Below are 24143 nucleotides of genomic sequence, written 5' to 3'. Positions count from 1 at the left end.
TCAGTATGTATAGACCATGTATCTGTATGATGCTGTCTCAGTATGTGGAACCATGTATCTGATGATGCTGTCTCAGTATGTATAGACCATGTATCTGATGCTGTATCTGATGCTGTCTCAGTATGTATAGACCATGTATGCTGTCTGTCTCAGTATGTATAGACCTGTATCTGATGCTGTCTCAGTATGTGGAGACCATGTATCTGATGCTGTCTCTCAGTATGTATAGACCATGTATCTGATGTATCTGATGCTGTCTCAGTATGTATAGACCATGTATCTGATGCTGTCTCAGTATGTATATGTATCTGATGCGCTGTCATGTATCTGACCAGTATGTGAGACCATGTATCTGATGCTGTCTCAGTATGTAGACCATGTATCTGATGCTGTCTCAGTATGTATAGACCATGTATCTGATGCTGTCTCAGTATGTATAGACCATGTATCTGATGCTGTCTCTCAGTATGTATGTATAGACCATGTATCTGATGCTGTCTGTCTCAGTATGTGGAGACCATGTATCTGATGCTGTCTCAGTATGTATAGACCATGTATCTGATGCTGTCTCAGTATGTATAGACCATGTATCTGATGCTGTCTGTCTCAGTATGTATTGGAGACCATGTATCTGATGCTGTCTCAGTATGTGGAGACCATGTATCTGATGCTGTCTCAGTATGTGTAGACCATGTATCTGATGCTGTCTCAGTATGTGTATAGACCATGTATCTGATGTGTCTGTCTCAGTATATATAGACCATGTATCTGATGCTGTCTGTCTGTATTATGACCATGTATCTGATGCTGTCTCAGAATGTGTAGACCATGTATCTGATGCTCTCTGTCTCAGTATGTATAGACCATGTATCTGATGCTGTCTCGGTATGCTGTCTGTAGACCATGTATCTGATGCTGTCTCAGTATATATAGACCATGTATCTGATGCTGTCTGGTCATAAAGAGTGGTCATCAGTCTGCATGTCATACTCTTTCTCTGTGAGATAGTTTCAGTGTGTTTGACAGCCGGTGTTAAAGGTTCTTACCATGAAGAAGGTAACAAGCGTGGGTGTTAAAGTGTGTTAAAGGTTCTTACCATGTGTGTGTGGTTGTCTGTGTTGGCCTCAGTATGATGGAGACAGCCTTGGGCCTTACTGTGAACCTGTAGAACCACACATTCTAGTTATCACTGTTCTAGTCATCACTGTTCTAGAACACATTCTAGTTATCACTGTTCTAGAACACATTCCTAGTTATCACTGTTCTAGAACACCAGTATAGACCATCACTGATGTACAACACATTCTAGTTATCACTGTTCTAGAACATACACCATCACTGATGCTGTCTCAAGCACATTCTAGTTATCACTGTTCTAGAACACATTCTAGTTATCACTGTTCTAGTCTCAACCACCATTACTGATGTACACACACCAGTTATCACTGTTCTATATATAACACATTCTAGTTATCACTGTTCTAGAACACATTCTAGTTATCACTGTTCTAGAACACATTCTAGTTATCACTGTTCTAGAACACATTCTAGTTATCACTGTTCTAGAACACATTCTAGTTATCACTGTTCTAGAACACATTCTAGTTATCACTGTTCTAGAACATCAACATTACTGATGTTCAACACATTCTAGTTATCACTGTTCTAGAACACCAACATCACTGATGTACAACACATTCTAGTTATCACTGTTCTAGAACACCAACATCACTGATGTACAACACATTCTAGTTATCACTGTTCTAGAACACCAACATTACTGATGTTCAACACATTCTAGTTATCACTGTTCTAGAACACATTCTAGTTATCACTGTTCTAGAACATCAACATTACTGATGTACAACACATTCTAGTTATCACTGTTCTAGAACACCAACATCACTGATGTACAACACATTCTAGTTATCACTGTTCTAGAACACCAACATTACTGATGTACAACACATTCTAGTTATCACTGTTCTAGAACACCAACATCACTGATGTACAACACATTCTAGTTATCACTGTTCTAGAACATCAACATTACTGATGTACAACACATTCTAGTTATCACTGTTCTAGAACACATTCTAGTTATCACTGTTCTAGAACACATTCTAGTTATCACTGTTCTAGAACACCAACATTACTGATGTTCAACACATTCTAGTTATCACTGTTCTAGAACACCAACATCACTGATGTACAACACATTCTAGTTATCACTGTTCTAGAACACCAACATCAACTGTTCTAGTTATAGCTGTTCTTTGTTAATAGTGGGGTGTGCGAGACCCACCCTGTAGTGCCTTGAATCCCTGTAGTGGAACTCTGGTAGAACCGGTAACAAACTGCAGTAGTCGTCCTCTCCTCTCCTCAGTGAAGCTCTCTACAGCCTCCCAGAACCAGCAAACCACATTACTGTCTACAGCACAGTGCTTCAAACGGGTGTTAGACTTCCAATCTGCTAGGTCTATCTTCCCCAGGCCTCCGATTATCAACTAGGGAGAGACAGGGAGACAGGCCTCCGATTATACACTAGAGAGAGACAGGGAGACAGGCCTCCGATTATACACTAGAGAGAGACAGGGAGACAGGCCTCCGATTATACACTAGAGAGAGACAGGGAGACAGGCCTCCGATTATACACTAGAGAGAGACAGGGAGACAGGCCTCCGATTACACACTAAAGAGAGACAGGGAGACAGGCCTCCGATTATACACTAGAGAGAGACAGGGAGACAGGCCTCCGATTACACACTAGAGAGAGACAGGGAGACAGGCCTCCGTTTATACACTAGAGAGAGACAGGGAGACAGGCCTCCGATTACACACTAGAGAGAGACAGGGAGACAGGCCTCCGATTATACACTAGAGAGAGACAGGCCTCCGATTATACACTAGAGAGAGACAGGGAGACAGGCCTCCGATTACACACTAGAGAGAGACAGGCCTCCGTTTATACACTAGAGAGAGACAGGGAGACAGGCCTCCGATTACACACTAGAGAGAGACAGGGAGACAGGCCTCCGATTATACACTAGAGAGAGACAGGGAGACAGGCCTCCGATTATACACTAGAGAAAGACAGGCCTCCGATTATACACTAGAGAGAGACAGGCCTCCGATTATACACTAGAGAGAGACAGGGAGACAGGCCTCGATTATACACTAGAGAGAGACATTATACACTAGGAGACAGGCCTCCGATTATACACTAGAGAGAGACAGGCCTCCGATTATACACTAGAGAGAGACAGGCCTCCGATTATACACTAGAGAGAGACAGGGAGACAAGCTTCCGATTATACACTATAACAGACAGGTATAACAGACAGGTATAACAGACAGACAGACAGACAGACAGACAGACAGACAGACAGACAGACAGACAGACAGGTATAACAGGCAGACAGGTATAACAGACAGACAGGTACAACAGACAGGTACGACAGACAGGTATAACAGACAGGTATAACAGACACAGACAGACAGACAGACAGACAGGTATAACAGACAGCCAGACAGGAATAACAGACAGGTATAACAGACAGACAGACAGGTATAACAGACGGGTACAACAGACAGGTACAACAGACAGGTATAACAGACAGGTACAACAGACAGGCAGGTATAACAGACAGACAGGTATAACAGACAGACAGGTACAACAGACAGGTACGACAGACAGGTACGACAGACAGGTATAACAGACAGGTATAACAGACACAGACAGACAGACAGACAGACAGACAGACAGACAGACAGACAGACAGACAGACAGCCAGACAGGAATAACAGACAGGTATAACAGACAGACAGACAGGTATAACAGACAGGTACAACAGACAGGTATAACAGACAGGTACAACAGACAGGCAGGTATAACAGACAGACAGGTATAACAGACAGACAGGTATAACAGACAGGTACAACAGACAGGTATAACAGACAGACAGGTACAACAGACAGACAGGTATAACAGACAGGTATAACAGACAGACAGACAGACAGGTATAACAGACAGCCAGACAGGAATAACAGACAGGTATAACAGACAGACAGACAGACAGGTATAATAGACGGGTACAACAGACAGGTACAACAGACAGGTATAACAGACAGGTACAACAGACAGGCAGGTATAACAGACAGGTACACCAGACAGGCAGGTATAACAGACAGACAGGTATAACAGACAGACAGGTACAACAGACAGGTACGACAGACAGGTATAACAGACAGGTATAACAGACACAGACAGACAGACAGACAGACAGACACAGACAGACAGGTATAACAGACAGCCAGACAGGAATAACAGACAGGTATAACAGACAGACAGACAGGTATAACAGACGGGTACAACAGACAGGTACAACAGACAGGTATAACAGACAGGTACAACAGACAGGCAGGTATAACAGACAGACAGGTATAACAGACAGACAGGTATAACAGACAGGTACAACAGACAGGTATAACAGACAGACAGGTACAACAGACAGACAGGTATAACAGACAGGTATAACAGACAGACAGACAGACAGGTATAACAGACAGCCAGACAGGAATAACAGACAGGTATAACAGACAGACAGACAGACAGGTATAATAGACGGGTACAACAGACAGGTACAACAGACAGGTACAACAGACAAGACAGGTATAACAGACAGACAGGTATAACAGACAAACAGGTATACCAGACAGGTACAACAGACAGGTATAACAGGCAGACCGGTATAACAGACAGACAGGTATAACAGACAGGTACAACAGACAGGTATAACAGACAGACAGGTACAACAGACAGGTACAACAGACAGACAGGTATAACAGACAGGTATAACAGACAGACAGGTACAACAGACAGGTATAACAGGCAGACAGGTATAACAGACAGACACAACAGACAGACACAACAGACAGACACAACAGACAGGTACAACAGACAGGTACAACAGACATGTACAACAGACGGGTACAACAGACAGGTACAACAGACAGACAGGTATAACAGAGAGACATAACAGAGAGACATAACAGACAGGTACAACAGACAGGTACAACAGACAGGTACAACAGACAGACAGGTATAACAGACAGACAGGTATAACAGACAGACAGGTACAACAGACAGGTACAACAGACAGACAGGTATAACAGATAGACAGGTATAACAGAGAGACATAACAGACAGGTACAACAGACAGGTACAACAGACAGACAGGTATAACAGACAGACAGGTATAACAGACAGGTACAACAGACAGGTACAACAGACAGACAGGTATAACAGACAGACAGGTACAACAGACAGGTACAACAGACAGGTACAACAGACAGACAGGTACAACAGACAGACAGGTATAACAGAGAGACATAACAGACAGGTATAACAGGCAGGTACAACAGACAGGTACAACAGACAGGTACAACAGACAGACAGGTATAACAGAGAGACATAACAGACAGGTACAACAGACAAGTATAACAGACAGACAGGTATAACAGAGAGACATAACAGACAGGTACAACAGACAGGTATAACAGACAGGTACAACAGACAGGTACAACAGACAGGTACAACAGACAGACAGGTACAACAGACAGACAGGAATAACAGAGAGACATAACAGACAGGTACAACAGACAGGTATAACAGACAGGTACAACAGACAGGTACAACAGACAGGTACAACAGACAGACAGGTATAACAGAGAGACATAACAGACAGGTACAACAGACAGGTACAACAGACAGGTACAACAGACAAGTACAACAGACAGGTACAACAGACAGGTACAACAGACAAGTACAACAGACAGGTATAACAGACAGACAGGTATAACAGACAGACACAACAGACCGGTACAACAGACAGGTACCTCCAGCTCCTTGTGGTCAAATGGTTTGAGGAGGTGTTGAGGAATCAGTTGGCTGAATCCTTTCTGCAGAGCTAAGAACTGAGCCTCGATCCCCCTCATAAACCTCCAGGTAACGTAAAGCTTCACGTACTCCTTCTTGTTGTCCTCGGTTACCGGGAGGTTCTGACCGTTGGGTTTCAGCTCGTGTTGAAGGAACTTCCCGAAGGCACTGTGTTCCACGCAGAACGTATGATCTAGAACCGACGAGATGTCATTCTCCCTACACACACACACACACACACACACACACACACACACACACACACACACACACACACAGAGATAACATTGTAATACCCAGAAACGAAGAGACACTGCTGGCACAAAGCTAGTGTAATTACTAGTGTATGGTATTCACGGTATCCAGACCAGACGCTTGTATAGTCCAGGATCAGTAAAGCTAGTGTAATTACTAGTGTGTGTGGTACTCACAGTATCCAGACCAGACTCTTGTGTAGTCCAGGATCAGTAAAGCTAGTGTAATTACTAGTGTGTGTGGTACTCACAGTATCCAGACCAGACTCTTGTCTAGTCCAGGGTCAGTAAAGCTAGTGTAATTACTAGTGTGTGGTATTCAAGGTATCCAGACCAGACGCTTGTCTAGTCCAGGGTCAGTAAAGCTAGTGTAATTACTAGTGTGTGGTATTCACGGTATCCAGACCAGACGCTTGTATAGTCCAGGATCAGTAAAGCTAGTGTAATTACTAGTGTGTGTGGTACTCACAGTATCCAGACCAGACTCTTGTCTAGTCCAGGGTCAGTAAAGCTAGAGTAATTACTAGTGTGTGGTACTCACAGTATCCAGACTCTTGTCTAGTCCAGGGTCAGTAAAGCTAGTGTAATTACTAGTGTGTGGTACTCACAGTATCCAGACCAGACTCTTGTGAAGTTCAGGATCAGTAAAGCTAGTGTAATTACTAGTGTGTGGTACTCACAGTATCCAGACTCTTGTCTAGTCCAGGGTCAGTAAAGCTATTGTAATTAATAGTGTGTGGTACTCACAGTATCCAGACCAGACTCTTGTGTAGTTCAGGATCAGTAAAGCTAGTGTAATTACTAGTGTGTGGTACTCACAGTATCCAGACCAGACTCTTGTCTAGTCCAGGGTCAGTAAAGCTAGTGTAATTACTAGTGTGTGGTACTCACGGTATCCAGACCAGACTCTTGTCTAGTCCAGGGTCAGTAAAGCTAGTGTAATTACTAGTGTGTGGTACTCACAGTATCCAGACCAGACTCTTGTGAAGTTCAGGATCAGTGGTCTCCAGGTCTTGTAGCATAATAGGTTTGCCCAGCAGCTGCTTGTAGAAGGGCAGGGTGAAGCCTCCGTTGATATAGTGACTGTGGAACACTGCCAGGCCCATCACACGACCCACAAAGTGGAAATACGACAGGTGGTCCTATACACACACCATCATCATCATCATCAGTACTCACAGGGTTGATCTGTAGTGTGTGTGTACTCACAGGGTTGATCTGTAGTGTGTCGGTACTCACAGGGTTGATAGAGGAGTCAGGGTTGATCTGTAGTGTGTGTACTCACAGGGTTTATAGAGGAGTCAGGGTTGATCTGTAGTGTGTGTACTCACAGGGTTGATCTGTAGTGTGTGTGTATTCACAGGGTTGATCTGTAGTGTGTGTACTCACAGGGTTGATCTGTAGTGTGTGTGTGTATTCACAGGGTTGATCTGCAGTGTGTGTGTGTATTCACAGGGTTGATCTGCAGTGTGTGTGTACTCACAGGGTTGATCTGTAGTGTGTGTGTGTATTCACAGGGTTGATCTGCAGTGTGTGTGTACTCACAGGGTTGATCTGTAGTGTGTGTGTACTCACAGGGTTGATCTGTAGTGTGTGTGTGTATTCACAGGGTTGATCTGCAGTGTGTGTGTACTCACAGGGTTGATCTGTAGTGTGTGTGTGTGTGTATTCACAGGGTTCATCTGTAGTGTGTGTGTATTCACAGGGTTGATCTGCAGTGTGTGTGTGTATTCACAGGGTTGAGCTGTAGTATGTGTGTGTGTGTACTCACAGGGTTGATCTGTAGTGTGTGTACTCACAGGGTTGATCTGTAGTGTGTGTGTGTATTCACAGGGTTGAGCTGTAGTATGTGTGTGTGTGTACTCACAGGGTTGATCTGTAGTGTGTGTACTCACAGGGTTGATCTGTAGTGTGTGTACTCACAGGGTTTATAGAGGAGTCAGGGTTGATCTGTAGTGTGTGTACTCACAGGGTTGATCTGTAGTGTGTGTACTCACAGGGTTGATCTGTAGTGTGTGTACTCACAGGGTTGATCTGTAGTGTGTGTACTCACAGGGTTGATCTGTAGTGTGTGTACTCACAGGGTTGATCTGTAGTGTGTGTACTCACAGGGTTGATCTGTAGTGTGTGTACTCACAGGGTTGTCCTGTAGTGTGTGTACTCACAGGGTTGTCCTGTAGTGTGTGTACTCACAGGGTTGATAGAGGAGTCAGGGTTAATCTGTAGTGTGTGTACTCACAGGGTTGATCTGTAGTGTGTGTACTCACAGGGTTGATCTGTAGTGTGTGTACTCACAGGGTTGTCCTGTAGTGTGTGTACTCACAGGGTTGTCCTGTAGTGTGTGTACTCACAGGGTTGATAGAGGAGTCAGGGTTAATCTGTAGTGTGTGTACTCACAGGGTTTATCTGTAGTGTGTGTACTCACAGGGTTGATCTGTAGTGTGTGTACTCACAGGGTTGATAGAGGAGTCAGGGTTGATCTGTAGTGTGTGTACTCACAGGGTTGATCTGTAGTGTGTGTACTCACAGGGTTGTCCTGTAGTGTGTGTACTCACAGGGTTGATAGAGGAGTCAGGGTTGTCCTGTAGTGTGTGTACTCACAGGGTTGATAGAGGAGTCAGGGTTGATCTGTAGTGTGTAAATGTTGTCTGTTGAGTACTGGAACAGGCCGTAGTACGGGTTCAACATCTCATGGCACAGCAGGTACAGCCACTCCCTGTATAACCACAATACAATGTTACCACAGCAGGTACAGCCACTCCCTGTATAACCATAATACAACGTTATTACAATGTTACCACAGCAGGTACAGCCACTCCCTGTATAACTATAATACAACGTTATTACAACGTTACCGCAGCAGGAACAGCCACTCCCTGTATAACCATAATACAACGTTACCACAGCAGGTACAGCCACTCCCTGTATAACCATAATACAACGTTATTACAACGTTACCACAGCAGGTACAGCCACTCCCTGTATAACCATAATACAACGTTACCACAGCAGGTACAGCCACTCCCTGTATAACCTTAATACAATGTTATTACAACGTTACCACAGCAGGTACAGCCACTCCCTGTATAACCATAATACAACGTTACCACAGCAGGTACAGCCACTCCCTGTATAACCATAATACAACGTTACCACAGCAGGTACAGCCACTCCCTGTATAACCATAATACAACGTTACCACAGCAGGTACAGCCACTCCCTGTATAACCATAATACAACGTTACCACAGCAGGTACAGCCACTCCCTGTATAACCATAATACAATGTTACCACAGCAGGTACAGCCACTCCCTGTATAACCACAATATAATGTTACCACAGCAGGTACAGCCACTCCCTGTATAACCATAATATAATGTTACCACAGCAGGTACAGCCACTCCCTGTATAACCACAATACAACGTTATTACAACGTTACCACAGCAGGTACAGCCACTCCCTGTATAACCACAATATAATGTTACCACAGCAGGTACAGCCACTCCCTGTATAACCACAATACAATGTTACCACAGCAGGTACAGCCACTCCCTGTATAACCTTAATACAACGTTACCACAGCAGGTACAGCCACTCCCTGTATAACCTTAATACAACGTTATTACAACGTTACCACAGCAGGTACAGCCACTCCCTGTATAACCATAATACAACGTTACCACAGCAGGTACAGCCACTCCCTGTATAACCTTAATACAACGTTATTACAATGTTACCACAGCAGGTACAGCCACTCCCTGTATAACCATAATACAACGTTACCACAGCAGGTACAGCCACTCCCTGTATAACCATAATACAACGTTACCACAGCAGGTACAGCCACTCCCTGTATAACCTTAATACAACGTTATTACAATGTTACCACAGCAGGTACAGCCACTCCCTATATAACCATAATACAATGTTATTACAATGTTATCTCAGCAGGTACATGTTTGACTAATGGTGTTTCTGCACCAATCAAGAGACTGGTGTTTGACTAGCTGTGTTTCTGCACCAATCAAGAGACTGGTGTTTCTGCACCAATCAAGAGACTGGTGTTTGACTAATGGTGTTTCTGCACCAATCAAGAGACTGGTGTTTGACTAATGGTGTTTCTGCACCAATCAAGAGACTGGTGTTTGACTAGCTGTGTTTCTGCACCTAGCAAGAGACTGGTGTTTCTGCACCAATCAAGAGACTGGTGTTTCTGCACCTAGCAAGAGACTGGTGTTTGACTAGCTGTGTTTCTGCACCTAGCAAGAGACTGGTGTTTGACTAGCTGTGTTTCTGCACCTAGCAAGAGACTGGTGTTTCTGCACCAATCAAGAGACTGGTGTTTCTGCACCAATCAAGAGACTGGTGTTTCTGCACCAATCAAGAGACTGGTGTTTGACTAGCCGTGTTTCTGCACCAATCAAGATACTGGTGTTTCTGCACCAATCAAGAGACTGGTGTTTGACTAGCTGTGTTTCTGCACCAATTAAGATACTGGTGTTTCTGCACCAATCAAGAGACTGGTGTTTGACTAGCCGTGTTTCTGCACCAATCAAGATACTGGTGTTTCTGCACCAATCAAGAGACTGGTGTTTGACTAGCTGTGTTTCTGCACCAATCAAGAGACTGGTGTTTCTGCACCAATCAAGAGGCTGGTGTTTCTGCACCAATCAAGAGACTGGTGTTTCTGCACCAATCAAGAGACTGGTGTTTGACTAGTGGTGTTTCTGCACCAATCAAGAGACTGGTGTTTGACTAGCCGTGTTTCTGCACCAATCAAGAGACTGGTGTTTAACTAGCCGTGTTTCTTCACCAATCAAGAGACTGGTGTTTCTTCACCAATCAAGAGACTGGTGTTTCTGCACCAATCAAGAGACTGGTGTTTGACTAGCCGTGTTTCTGCACCAATCAAGAGACTGGTGTTTAACTTGTTAAGGACGTGGTACCGAAGTGGGGACCACAATCAGCGGAAATGCTCAAGAGCGCCACCCATAGAGGTTGATAAACCTCAAACTTTCATTAAAATTGACATACAATATACTGAATTAAAGCTACACTCGTTGTGAATCTATCCACCGAGTCAGATTTGTAAAATGCTTTTCGGGGAAAGCATGAGAAGCTATTATCTGATACCATGCACCCTCAAAATACTGCAACGTCACCTAAAACGACAGATTTTGCTAGCCGTCGCAAAACGAAACACTGAAATAAAATATAAAACATTCATTACCTTTGACGAGCTTCTTTCTTGGCACTCCTAGATGTCCCATAAACATCATTTAGGTCTTTTTTTTTTTTCGATTAAATCGGTCCATATATAGCCTAGATATCGAGCTAAGAATACTGTGCGAGTATAGAAAAAAATTAGCATTTCATAACGTAACGTCGTTTTTTAAAATTCAAAAAGTCGACGATAAACTTTCACAAAACACTTCGAAATACTTTTGTAATGCAACTTTAGGTATTAGTACACGTTAATAAGCGATAAAATTCCTCAGGAGGCGATGTGAAATGTTTAGCTTGTCCGTAGAGAAAAAGATGTCTGGAAATGGTCGACCAAAAATCCATGGAGACATTAGGGAAGGAGTTCCCTTGTTTGGGTTAGACCAAGAATCAATTGCGAATCAAATGACATGACTCTAGACAACCTGTGGAAGCTGTAGGCAATGTAAACTCGGCTCTATTTAATTCGGTTCAATGTGAACAATTGCCTGTAGTCGCGGAAGGATATATTTTTCCATTTTCAGTGAACAGATTTTCATGCACTTTTCAATGAAACGCCCGTTCTGTAAATGCCACAGGCGTGATTTAAACAGTTTTGGAAACGTCTGAGTGTTTTCTATCCACACATACTAATCATATGCATATACTATATTCCTGGCATGAATAGCAGGGCGCTGAAATGTTGCGCGATTTTAACAAAAGCTGCGAAAATTGGCAACATCCTTAATTAACTAGCCGTGTTTCTTCACCAATCAAGAGACTGCAAGAGACTGGTGTTTGACTAGTGTTTCTTCACCAATCAAGAGACTGGTGTTTCTGCACCAATCAAGAGACTGGTGTTTAACTAGCCGTGTTTCTGCACCAATCAAGAGACTGGTGTTTAACTAGCGTGTTTCTTCACCAATCAAGAGACTGGTGTTTCTGCACCAATCAAGAGACTGGTGTTTGACTAGCCGTGTTTCTTCACCTTGCAAGAGACTGGTGTTTGACTAGTCGTGTTTCTGCACCAATCAAGAGACTGGTGTTTAACAGTCGTGTTTCTTCACCAATCAGAGAGACTGGGTGTTTCTGCACCAATCAAGAGACTGGTGTTTCTGCACCAATCAAGAGACTGGTGTTTGACTAGCAGTGTTTCTGCACCAATCAAGAGACTGGTGTTTCTGCACCAATCAAGAGACTGGTGATTGACTAGCCGTGTTTCTGCACCAATCAAGAGACTGGTGTTTAACTAGCCGTGTTTCTGCACCAATCAAGAGACTGGTGTTTCTGCACCAATCAAGAGACTGGTGTTTCTGCACCAATCAAGAGACTGGTGTTTGACTAGCCGTGTTTCTGCACCAATCAAGAGACTGGTGTTTGACTAGCCGTGTTTCTTCACCTAGCAAGAGACTGGTGTTTGACTAGCCGTGTTTCTTCACCAATCAAGATACTGGTGTTTCTGCACCAATCAAGAGACTAGTGTTTGACTAGCGTGTTTCTGCACCAATCAAGAGACTGGTGTTTAACTAGCCGTGTTTTCTTCACCAATCAAGAGACTGGTGTTTCTGCACCAATCAAGAGACTGGTGTTTCTGCACCAATCAAGAGACTGGTGTTTGACAGTCGTGTTTCTGCACCAATCAAGAGAATGGTGTTTGACTAGCCGTGTTTGTACTGCATGTGATGGCAGAGTTTGCAACAACAAAAATGCCCATGTGATTCATAACGAATAATCCAATGGTTCTGCCAGGTCAGACTACAGGTCAGACTACAGATCAGACTACAGGTCAGACTACAGGTCAGACTACGGGTCAGACTACGGGTCAGACTACGGGTCAGACTACAGGTCAGACTACGGGTCAGACTACGGGTCAGACTACAGGTCAGACTACAGGTCAGACTACGGGTCAGACTACGGGTCAGACTACAGGTCACTACGGGTCAGACTACGGGTCAGACTACGGGTCAGACTACGGGTCAGACTACAGGTCAGACTACGGGTCAGACTACGGGTCAGACTACGGGTCAGACTACGGGTCAGACTACAGGTCAGACTACAGGTCAGACTACAGGTCAGACTACATTGCCGTTAACATTTAATTGGTTTTATGGAGAAAAAAAAAGCCATAAACAAGGACAGGGCTTCCCATGTCCAGCTAACTGGTTAAACAACGTGGTAGACAGGGATTCCCATGCTCAGCTAAACAACGTGGTAGACAGGGATTCCCATGCTCAGCTAAACAACGTGGTAGACAGGGATTCCCATGCTCAGCTAACTGGCTAAACAACGTGGTAGACAGGGATTCCCATGCCCAGCTAACTGGTTAAACAACGTGGTAGACAGGGATTCCCATGCCCAGCTAACTGGCTAAACAACGTGGTAGACAGGGACTCCCATGCCCAGCTAACTGGCTAAACAACGTGGTAGACAGGGCCTCCCATGCCCAGCTAAACAACGTGGTAGACAGGGATTCCCATGCCCAGCTAACTGGCTAAACAACGTGGTAGACAGGGATTCCCATGCTCAGCTAAACAACGTGGTAGACAGGGATTCCCATGCTCAGCTAAACAACGTGGTAGACAGGGATTCCCATGCCCAGCTAACTGGCTAAACAACGTGGTAGACAGGGATTCCCATGCCCAGCTAAACAACGTGGTAGACAGGGATTCCCATGCCCAGCTAACTGGCTAAACAACGTGGTAGACGGGGGTTCCCATGCCCAGCTAACTGGCTAAACAACGTGGTAGACAGGGACTCCCATGCTCAGCTAAACAACGTGGTAGACAGAGCCTCCCATGCCCAGCTAACTGGCTAAACAACGTGGTAGACAGGGACTCCCATGACCAGCTAAACAACGTGGTAGACAGAGCCTCCCATGCCCAGCTAACTGGCTAAACAACGTGGTAGACAGGGGATCCCATGACCAGCTAAACAACGTGGTAGACAGGGATTCCCATGCCCAGCTAACTGGTTAAACAATGTGGTAGACAGGGATTCCCATGCCCAGCTAACTGGTTAAACAATGTGGTAGACAGGGGTTCCCATGCCCAGCTAACTGGTTAAACAATGTGGTAGACAGGGATTCCCATGCCCAGCATCACAACGTCACCACAACGTCATCGCAACGTCATCACAACGTCATCACAACGTCATCGCAACGTCATCGCAACGTAACCACAATGTCATCACAACATAACCACAACGTAACCGCAACGTCATCACAACGTCACCACAACGTCATCACAACGTCATCACAACGTAACCACAATGTCATCACAACGTAACCACAACGTCATCACAACGTCATCACAACGTCATCACAACGTCACCACAACGTCATCACAACGTAACCACAATGTCATCACAACGTAACCACAACGTCATCACAACGTCATCACAACGTAACCACAACGTCATCACAACGTCATCACAACGTCACCACAACGTCATCACAACGTCATCACAACGTCACCACAACGTAACCACAACGTCATCACAACGTCACCACAACGTAACCACAACGTCATCACAACGTCACCACAACATAAACACAACGTCATCACAACGTCATCACAACATAACCACAATCCAACGTTAGTACAACAGACTGTCACCTTGCCACTCCTCCGTAGTCCAGTCCTTCCTCTCCTCTAAACTTCACCATCAGTCGTTTCTTCAGGTCCTTGGGTCTCATCTTCATGATCTGACGATAAGACTCCTATACACACACACACACACGGACACACACACACACGGGGACACACACACACACACACACACACACGGACACACACACACACACGGACACACACACACGCACACACACACACACACACACACGGACACACACACACAATTAAAGAAAATATAACCTGTGTGTGTGAAGAAAATCCATCTTGTATTGTGTAGGCATGTTTGTGAAAGCAAAGGTGGGTATGTGTGAGTCCTGTGTGTGTGTGTGTGTGTGTGTAAGAGAGAGAGAGTCTCATGTGTGTGTGTGTGAGAGAGAGAGTCTGTGTGTGTGTGTGTGTGTGTGTGTGTGAGAGAGAGTCTCTGTGTGTGTGTGTGTGTGTGTGTGTGTGTGTGTGTGTGTGTGTGTGTGAGAGAGAGTCTCTGTGTGTGTGTGTGTGTGTGTGTGTGTGTGTGTGTGTGTGTGTGTGTGTGTGTGTGAGAGAGAGTTCTGTGTGTGTGTGTGTGTGTGTGTGTGTGTGTGTGTGTGTGTGTGTGTGTGTGATATATATATATATATATCTGTACATACCTCAAAGATCTCTGTCTCAATTAATGAGACCTGCTGACAGCTGCGTGTGGGCAGCTTCAGTTGTCAGGTCTCTCTCCTGTGGTTGCTGCCAAATCCTACCTAGGAGTGTTTGGCTGAGCAGCTTTCGTTACAGTATCGAATGTTATCCAGGCCCAGTTTGTGGTTTACAAATAACAAAGACATTTATTTATTTAATTAATTAACCAAGTTATCTCTGTTTCAAAAGAATGTTGCCCCACAACTCGCCTGGATGTCACCTCCCCTACCTCTCCTCCCTCCTCCCTCCCACCTCCAGTTCTCTCTCCCTGGATGAGTTACAGAATGTTGCCCCCACCCAGCGGCTGAGTTACAGAATGTTCCTTCACCTGGGAGTGTTGGCTGGAGAAACACAGTGGATTTGTCCCCTTTCTGATTGTTACATGTTGTATCTTGATATGAATGCTATCGGATATTCAACCAAACCTAATACAAGAATTAGATAAAGGGAACCTGAGTTTACAAAAACAAAGACATTTATTTATTTAATTAATTAACCAAGTTATGTAACACCAAATTCCTGTTTCAAAGAATGTTGCCCCCTACACTCACACTCAATAACTGGATGAGTTACAAGAATGTTGCCCCCTACACTCAATAACTGGATGAGTTACAAGAATGTTGCCCCCTACACTCAATAACTGGATGAGTTACAAGAATGTACACTCAATTGCAGATGAGTTACCCTACAAGAACTCAATAACTGGATGAGTTACAAGAACTGGATGAGTTACAAGAATGTTGCCCCTACACTCAATAACTGGATGAGTTACAAGAATGTTGCCCCTACACTCAATAACTGGATGAGTTACAAGAATGTTGCCCCCTACACTCAATAACTGGTTACATGAGCCCCCTATACAAGAATGTTGCCCCCTACACTCAATAACTGGATGAGTTACAAGAATGTTTCTTGCAGATGAGTTACATGTTCAATAACAGATGAGTTACAAGAATGTTCTATAGATGAGTTACAAGAATGTTGCCCCCTACATAGACATGAGTTACAAGAATGTTCTATAGACAGATGAGTTACAAGAATGTTGCCCCCTACTAGACAGATGAGTTACAAGAATGTTACTGGATGAGTTACTGAAATAGACAGATGAGTTACAAGAATGTTCTATAGACAGATGAGTTACAAGAATGTTCTATAGACAGATGAGTTACAAGAATGTTCTATAGACAGATGAGTTACAAGAATGTTCTAAAGACAGATGAGTTACAAGAATGTTCTATAGACAGATGAGTTACAAGAATGTTCTATAGACAGATAGACAGAGTTACAAGAATGTTCTATAGACAGATGAGTTACAAGAATGTTCTAATCTATAGACAGATGAGTTACAAGAATGTTCTATAGACAGATGAGTTAAAAGAATGTTCTAAAGACAGATGAGTTACAAGAATGTTCTATAGACAGATGAGTTAAAAGAATGTTCTATAGACAGATGAGTTACAAGAATGTTCTAAAGACAGATGAGTTACAAGAATGTTGAGATGTTGGAACTGAGATGTTGGAATGGCCTAGTCAAAGTCCAAACCTAATCCCAATGGGGATGTTGAATGGCCTAGTCAAAGTCCAAACCTAATCCCAATGGGGATGTTGGAATGGCCTCAAAGTCAAACCTAATCAAAGCCTAGTCAAGTCAAACCTAATCCAAACCTAATCCCAATGGGGATGTTGAATGGCCTAGTCAAAGTCCAAACCTAATCCCAATGGGGATGTTGGAATGGCCTAGTCAAAGTCCAAACCTAATCCCAATGGGGATGTTGGAATGGCCTAGTCAAAGTCCAAACCTAATCCCAATGGGGATGTTGGAATGGCCTAGTCAAAGTCCAAACCTAATCCCAATGGGGATGTTGGAATGGCCTAGTCAAAGTCCAAACCTAATCCCAATGGGGATGTTGAATGGCCTAGTCAAAGTCCAAAACCTAATCCCAATGGAGATGTTGAATGGCCTAGTCAAAGTCCAAACCTAATCCCAATGGAGATGTTGGAATGGCCTAGTCAAAGTCCAAACCTAATCCCAATGGAGATGTTGGAATGGCTCAGGTCCAAACCTAATCCCAATGGATGTTGGAATGGCCTAGTCAAAGTCCAAACCTAATCCCAATGGAGATGTTGAATGGCCTAGTCAAAGTCCAAACCTAATCCCAATGGGGATGTTGGAATGGCCTAGTCAAAGTCCAAACCTAATCCCAATGGGGATGTTGGAATGGCCTAGTCAAAGTCCAAACCTAATCCCAATGGGGATGTTGGAATGGCCTAGTCAAAGTCCAAACCTAATCCCAATGGAGATGTTGGAATGGCCTAGTCAAAGTCCAAACCTAATCCCAATGGGGATGTTGGAATGGCCTAGTCAAAGTCCAAACCTAATCCCAATGGGGATGTTGGAATGGCCTAGTCAAAGTCCAAACCTATAATCCCAATGGGGATGTTGTGGGAGGATCTGGGCCAAAATTCCTCCACAGCGACGTGAGGGACAACTACAGGAAGTGTTTGGTTGGTCAATAACTACAGGAAGTGTTTGGTTGGAGTCATTGCAGCTAAAGGTGGCCTGATCAACAACTACAGGAAGTGTTTGGTTGGAGTCATTGCAGCTAAAGGGGGACTGATCAACTACAGGAAGTGTTTGGTTGGAGTCATTGCAGCTAAAGGGGGACTGATCAACAACTACAGGAAGTGTTTGGTTGGAGTCATTGCAGCTAAAGGGGGACTGATCAACTACAGGAAGTGTTTGGTTGGAGTCATTACAGCTAAAGGGGGACTGATCAACTACAGGAAGTGTTTGGTTGGAGTCATTACAGCTAAAGGTGGACTGATCAACAACTACAGGAAGTGTTTGGTTGGAGTCATTGCAGCTAAAGGTGGACTGATCAACAACTACAGGAAGTGTTTGGTTGGTCAATAACTACAGGAAGTGTTTGGTTGGAGTCATTGCAGCTAAAGGGGGACTGATCAACTACAGGAAGTGTTTGGTTGGAGTCATTGCAGCTAAAGGTGGACTGATCAACAACTACAGGAAGTGTTTGGTTGGTCAATAACTACAGGAAGTGTTTGGTTGGAGTCATTGCAGCTAAAGGGGGACTGATCAACTACAGGAAGTGTTTGGTTGGAGTCATTACAGCTAAAGGTGGACTGATCAACAACTACAGGAAGTGTTTGGTTGGAGTCATTGCAGCTAAAGGTGGACTGATCAACAACTACAGGAAGTGTTTGGTTGGTCAATAACTACAGGAAGTGTTTGGTTGGAGTCATTTCAGCTAAAGGTGGACTGATCAACAACTACAGGAAGTGTTTGGTTGGAGTCATTGCAGCTAAAGGGGGACTGATCAACTACAGGAAGTGTTTGGTTGGAGTCATTGCAGCTAAAGGGGGACTGATCAACAACTACAGGAAGTGTTTGGTTGGAGTCATTGCAGCTAAAGGTGGACAACAGGAAGTGTTTGGTTGGAGTCAACAACTACAGGAAGTGTTTGGTTGGAGTCATTACAGCTAAAGGGGGACTGATCAACTACAGGAAGTGTTTGGTTGGAGTCATTACAGCTAAAGGTGGACTGATCAACAACTACAGGAAGTGTTTGGTTGGAGTCATTGCAGCTAAAGGTGGACTGATCAACAACTACAGGAAGTGTTTGGTTGGTCAATAACTACAGGAAGTGTTTGGTTGGAGTCATTTCAGCTAAAGGTGGACTGATCAACAACTACAGGAAGTGTTTGGTTGGTCAATAACTACAGGAAGTGTTTGGTTGGAGTCATTTCAGCTAAAGGTGGACTGATCAACAGCTACAGGAAGTGTTTGGTTGGAGTCATTGCAGCTAAAGGTGGACTGATCAACAACTACAGGAAGTGTTTGTTGGGAGTCATTGCAGCTAAAGGTGGACTGATCAACTACAGGAAGTGTTTGGTTGAGTCATTACAGCTAAGGGGACTGATCAACTACAGGAAGTGTTTGGTTGGAGTCATTACAGCTAAAGGTGGACTGATCAACAGCTACAGGAAGTGTTTGGTTGGAGTCATTTCAGCTAAAGGTGGACTGATCAACAACTACAGGAAGTGTTTGGTTGGAACTACAGGAAGTGTTTGGTTGGAGTCATTACAGCTAAAGGTGGACTGGATCAACAACTACAGGAAGTGTTTGGTTGATTGCAGCTAAAGGTGGACTGATCAACAACTACAGGAAGTGTTTGGTTGGAGTCATGGCAGCTAAAGGTGGACTGATCAACAGCTACAGGAAGTGTTTGGACTGATCAACAATACAGGAAGTGTTTGGTTGGAGTCATTTACAGCTAAAGGTGGACTGATCAACAACTACAGGAAGTGTTTGGTTCAGTCACAACTAAAGGTGGACTGATCAACAACTACAGGAAGTGTTTGGTTGGAGTCATTGCAGCTAAAGGTGGACTGATCAACAACTACAGGAAGTGTTTGGTTGGAGTCATTGCAGCTAAAGGGGGACTGATCAACAACTACAGGAAGTGTTTGGTTGGAGTCATGGCAACTAAAGGTGGCATAAACAGTTATTGAGTGTAAGGGCGCGATAACTTTTCACACGGGGGCATTGGGTGTTGCATAACCAAATTAAATAACTGTGTGTGTGTGTGTGTGTGTGTGTGTGTGTGTGTGTAGTGATACCTGATGATGGTGTGTGTGTGTGGGGTCAGTGAACTGTGAACTGTGTGTGTGTGTGTGTGTGTGTGTGTGTGTACCTGATGATGTGTGTGTGTGTGTCCAGTGAACTGTGATGTGTGTGTGTGAGTGTACCTGATGATGGTGTGTAGCCGGGGGTCAGTGAACTGTGTGTGTGTGTGTAGTGGTACCTGATGATGGTGTGTAGCCGGGGGTCAGTGAACTGTGTGTGTGTGTGTGTGTGTGTGTGTGTGTGTGTGTGTGTGTGTGTGTGTGTGTAGTGGTACCTGATGATGGTGTGTAGCCGGGGGTCAGTGAACTGTGTGTGTGTGTGTGTGTGTGTGTGTGTGTGTGTGTGTGTGTGTACCTGATGATGGTGTGTAGCCGGGGGTCAGTGAACTGCGTTGTTCGGCTGTTGATCCACAAAGTAGATCCTTCCGACACCGTGCTCCTCACCTCCCAGCCGGCAGCGGACCCAACTCCTCACAGCTCACACTGGCCAGGTCCCTGGACCAATCACAACACACCTTACTATCAGGTCCCTGACCCAACTCCTCACAGCTCACACTGGCCAGGTCCCTGACCAATCACAACACACCTTACTATCAGGTCCTGGACCCAACTCCTCACAGCTCACACTGGCCAGGTCCCTGGACCAATCACAACACACCTTACTATCAGGTCCCTGGACCCAACTCCTCAGCTCACACTGGCCAGGTCCCTGGACCCAACTCCTCACAGCTCACACTGGCCAGGTCCCTGACCAATCACAACACACCTTACTATCAGGTCCCTGGACCAATCACAACACACCTTACTATCAGGTCTCTGACCAATCACAACACACCTTACTATCAGGTCCCTGGACCAATCACAACACACCTACTATCAGGTCCTGGACCAATCACAACACACCTTACTATCAGGTCCCTGGACCAATCACAACACACCTTACTATCAGGTCCCTGGACCAATCACAATACACCTTACTATCAGGTCCCTGGACCAATCACAACACACCTTACTATCAGGTCCCTGGACCAATCACAACACACCTTACTATCAGGTCCCTGGACCCAACTCCTCACAGCTCACACTGGCCAGGTCCCTGGACCAATCACAACACACCTTACTATCAGGTCCCTGGACCAATCGCAACACACCTTACTATCAGGTCCCTGGACCCAACTCCTCACACTGGCCAGGTCCCTGGACCCAACTCCTCACACTGGCCAGGTCCCTGGACCCAACTCCTCACAGCTCACACTGGCCAGGTCCCTGGACCAATCACAACACACCTTACTATCAGGTCCCTGGACCAATCACAACACACCTTACTATCAGGTCCCTGGACCAATCACAACACACCTTACTATCAGGTCCCTGGACCAATCACAACACACCTTACTATCAGGTCCCTGGACCAATCACAACACACCTTACTATCAGGTCCCTGGACCAATCGCAACACACCTTACTATCAGGTGCCTGGAACAATCACAATACACCTTTCTGAGCTCTACACCAATCACAATACACCTTTCTGAGCTCTACACTAATCAAAACACACCTTACTGAGCTCTACACCAATCATAACACACCTTACTATCAGGTCCCTGGACCAATCACAACACACCTTACTATCAGGTGCATGGACCAATCACAACACACCTTACAATCAGGTGCATGGAACAATCACAACACACCTTACTATCAGGTCCCTGGACCAATCGCAACACACCTTACTATCAGGTGCCTGGAACAATCACAATACACCTTTCTGAGCTCTACACCAATCACAATACACCTTCTGAGCTCTACACTAATCAAAACACACTTTACTGAGCTCTACACCAATCATAACACACCTTACTATCAGGTCCCTGACCAATCACAACACACCTTACTATCAGGTGCATGGACCAATCACAACACACCTTACTATCAGGTGCCTGAACAATCACAACACACCTTACTATCAGGTGCATGGACCAATCACAACACACCTTACTATCAGGTGCCTGGAACAATCACAACACACCTTACTATCAGGTGACTGGAACAATCACAATGCACCTTTCTGAGCTCTACACCAATCACAACACACCTTACTGATCTCTACACCAATCAAAACACACCTTACTGAACTCTAAACCAATCACAACACACCTTACTGAGCTCTAAACCAATCACAACAAACCTTACTGAGCTCTAAGCCTTCCAACTGGATGCTCCAATTCAGGTAAGGTGGTAAGGGATGAGTAGTGGGGGAGGTAGGACAGATGGAGAGGTAGGGGAGTGTTAGAATAGAGGGTAGGATAGTAAAAGGTAGAGGGTAGGATAGTAAAGGTAGAGGGTAGTATAGCAAGGGTAGAGGGTAGGATAGTAAGGGTAGAGGGTAGTATAGTAAGGGTAGAGGGTAGGATAGTAAAGGTAGAGGGTAGGATAGTAAGGGTAGAGGTAGGATAGTAAGGGTAGAGGGTAGTATAGTAAAGGTAGAGGGTAGGATAGGAAGGGCAGAGGGCAGGGATAGTAAGGGTAGAGGGGTAGGATAGTAAGGGTAGAGGGTAGGATAGTATGGTAGGGGGTAGGATAGTGAGGGTAGAGGGTAGGATTGTGAGGGTAGAGGGTAGGATAGTAAGGGTAGAGGGTAGTGATAGTATGGGTAGAGGGTAGGATAGTAAGGGTTAGAGGGTAGGATAGTAAAGGTAGAGGGTAGGATAGTAAGGGTAGAGGGTAGGATAGCAAGGGTAGAGGGTAGGATAGTGAGGGTAGAGGGTTGGATAGTATGGGTAGAGGGTAGGATAAAAGGGTAGAGGGTAGTATAGTAAGGGTAGAGGGTAGGATAGTAAGGGTAGAGGGTAGGATAGCAAGGGTAGAGGGTAGATAGTAAGGGTAGAGGGTAGATAGTAAGGGTAGAGGGTAGTATAGTAAGCGGTAGAGGGTAGGGATAGTGAGGGTAGAGGGTAGTATAGTAAGGGTAGAGTGGGATAGTAAGGGTAGAGGTAGACAGTAAGGGTAGTATAGGAAGGGTAGAGGGTAGATAGGAAGGTTAGAGGGTAGGATAGGAAGGGTAGAGGGTAGGATAGGAAGGGTAGGATAGGAAGTAGAGGGTAGGATAGGGAAGGGTAGAGGGTAGGATAGAAGGGTAGAGGGTAGGATAGTGAGGGTAGAGGGTAGGATAGTAAGGGTAGGATAGGAAGTGGTAGAAGGGTAGGAAGGATAGTAAGGGTAGTATAGGAAGGGTAGAGGGTAGGATAGGGAAGGGTAGAGGGTGGTATAGAAGTGGAGGGTAGATAGTAAGGGTAGAGGGTGGATAGTAAGGGTAGGGGGTAGGATAGTGAGGGTGTAGAGGGTAGGATAGTGAGGGTGAGGTAGGATAGGAAGGGTAGAGGTAGGATGGTATGGTAGAGAGGGTAGATAGTAAGGGTAGAGTGGTAGATAGTATGGGTAGAGGGTAGGATAAAAAGTGGTAGAGGGTAGGTATAGTGGAGGGTAGAGGGTGGTGATAGTGAGGGTAGAGGGTAGTGATAGTGAGGGTAGAGGGTAGATAGGAAGGGTAGAGGGTAGGATGGTGGCGTAAGAGGTAGGATAGTATGGTAGAGGTATAGTAAGTGGTAGAGGGTGTGGATAGCAAGGGTAGAGGGTAGGATAGTAAGGGTAGAGGGTAGGATAGTAAGGGTAGAGGGTAGGATAGTAAGGGTAGAGGGTAGGATAGTAAGGGTAGAGGGTAGGATAGTGAGGGTAGAGGGTAGGATAGTAAGGGTAGAGGGTAGGATAGTAAGGGTAGAGGGTAGGATAGTGAGGGTAGAGGTAGG

General features: G+C 44.9%; 2 protein-coding genes across 2 annotated transcripts in view; one reads left to right on the top strand and one right to left on the bottom strand.

Annotated features, from left to right (window-relative positions):
- Positions 1-1573: 1573 nt before the first annotated feature.
- Positions 1574-15145, bottom strand: LOC135571016 (E3 ubiquitin-protein ligase SMURF1-like). Its single transcript, XM_065016832.1, has 5 exons — positions 15010-15145; positions 8794-8908; positions 7156-7334; positions 5899-6157; positions 1574-2507 (listed from the first exon to the last, which is right to left on the bottom strand). Exons 1-5 carry the CDS (start codon positions 15093-15095, stop codon positions 2280-2282), a joined length of 867 nt encoding a protein of 288 aa, XP_064872904.1. The 5' UTR covers positions 15096-15145; the 3' UTR covers positions 1574-2279.
- Positions 15146-15306: 161 nt separating this feature from the next.
- The window catches only part of LOC135571022 (E3 ubiquitin-protein ligase SMURF1-like), a 63618-nt gene continuing 54781 nt past the window's right edge, over positions 15307-24143 (top strand). Inside the window, exons 1-2 of the mRNA XM_065016839.1 lie at positions 15307-15324; positions 20887-21669. Of these exons, the coding sequence (XP_064872911.1) occupies positions 15307-15324; positions 20887-21669 (801 nt within the window). The remainder of the gene's footprint in view (positions 15325-20886; positions 21670-24143) is intronic.

The sequence above is a fragment of the Oncorhynchus nerka genome, unplaced genomic scaffold, assembly GCF_034236695.1.
Source record: "Oncorhynchus nerka isolate Pitt River unplaced genomic scaffold, Oner_Uvic_2.0 unplaced_scaffold_838, whole genome shotgun sequence".
NCBI classification, from domain to species: domain Eukaryota; kingdom Metazoa; phylum Chordata; class Actinopteri; order Salmoniformes; family Salmonidae; genus Oncorhynchus; species Oncorhynchus nerka.
The sequence above is the reverse complement of the archived record's forward strand: the minus strand, read 5'-3'. Positions and strand labels throughout refer to the sequence as shown.

What these genes read in the sequence shown, in the direction of transcription:
- LOC135571016 (XM_065016832.1), bottom strand. Translation starts at nt 15,095, where the DNA reads ATGAAGATGAGACCCAAGGACCTGAAGAAACGACTGATGGTGAAGTTT. An exon ending in AAGAGTCTGGTCTGGATACT is followed by an intron (nt 6,158 to 7,155) that starts GTGAGTACCACA and finishes GTGTGTGTGTAG; the next exon opens with GGAGAATGACATCTCGTCGG. An exon ending in TTGACCACAAGGAGCTGGAG is followed by an intron (nt 2,508 to 5,898) that starts GTACCTGTCTGT and finishes GTCTCTCCCTAG; the next exon opens with TTGATAATCGGAGGCCTGGG.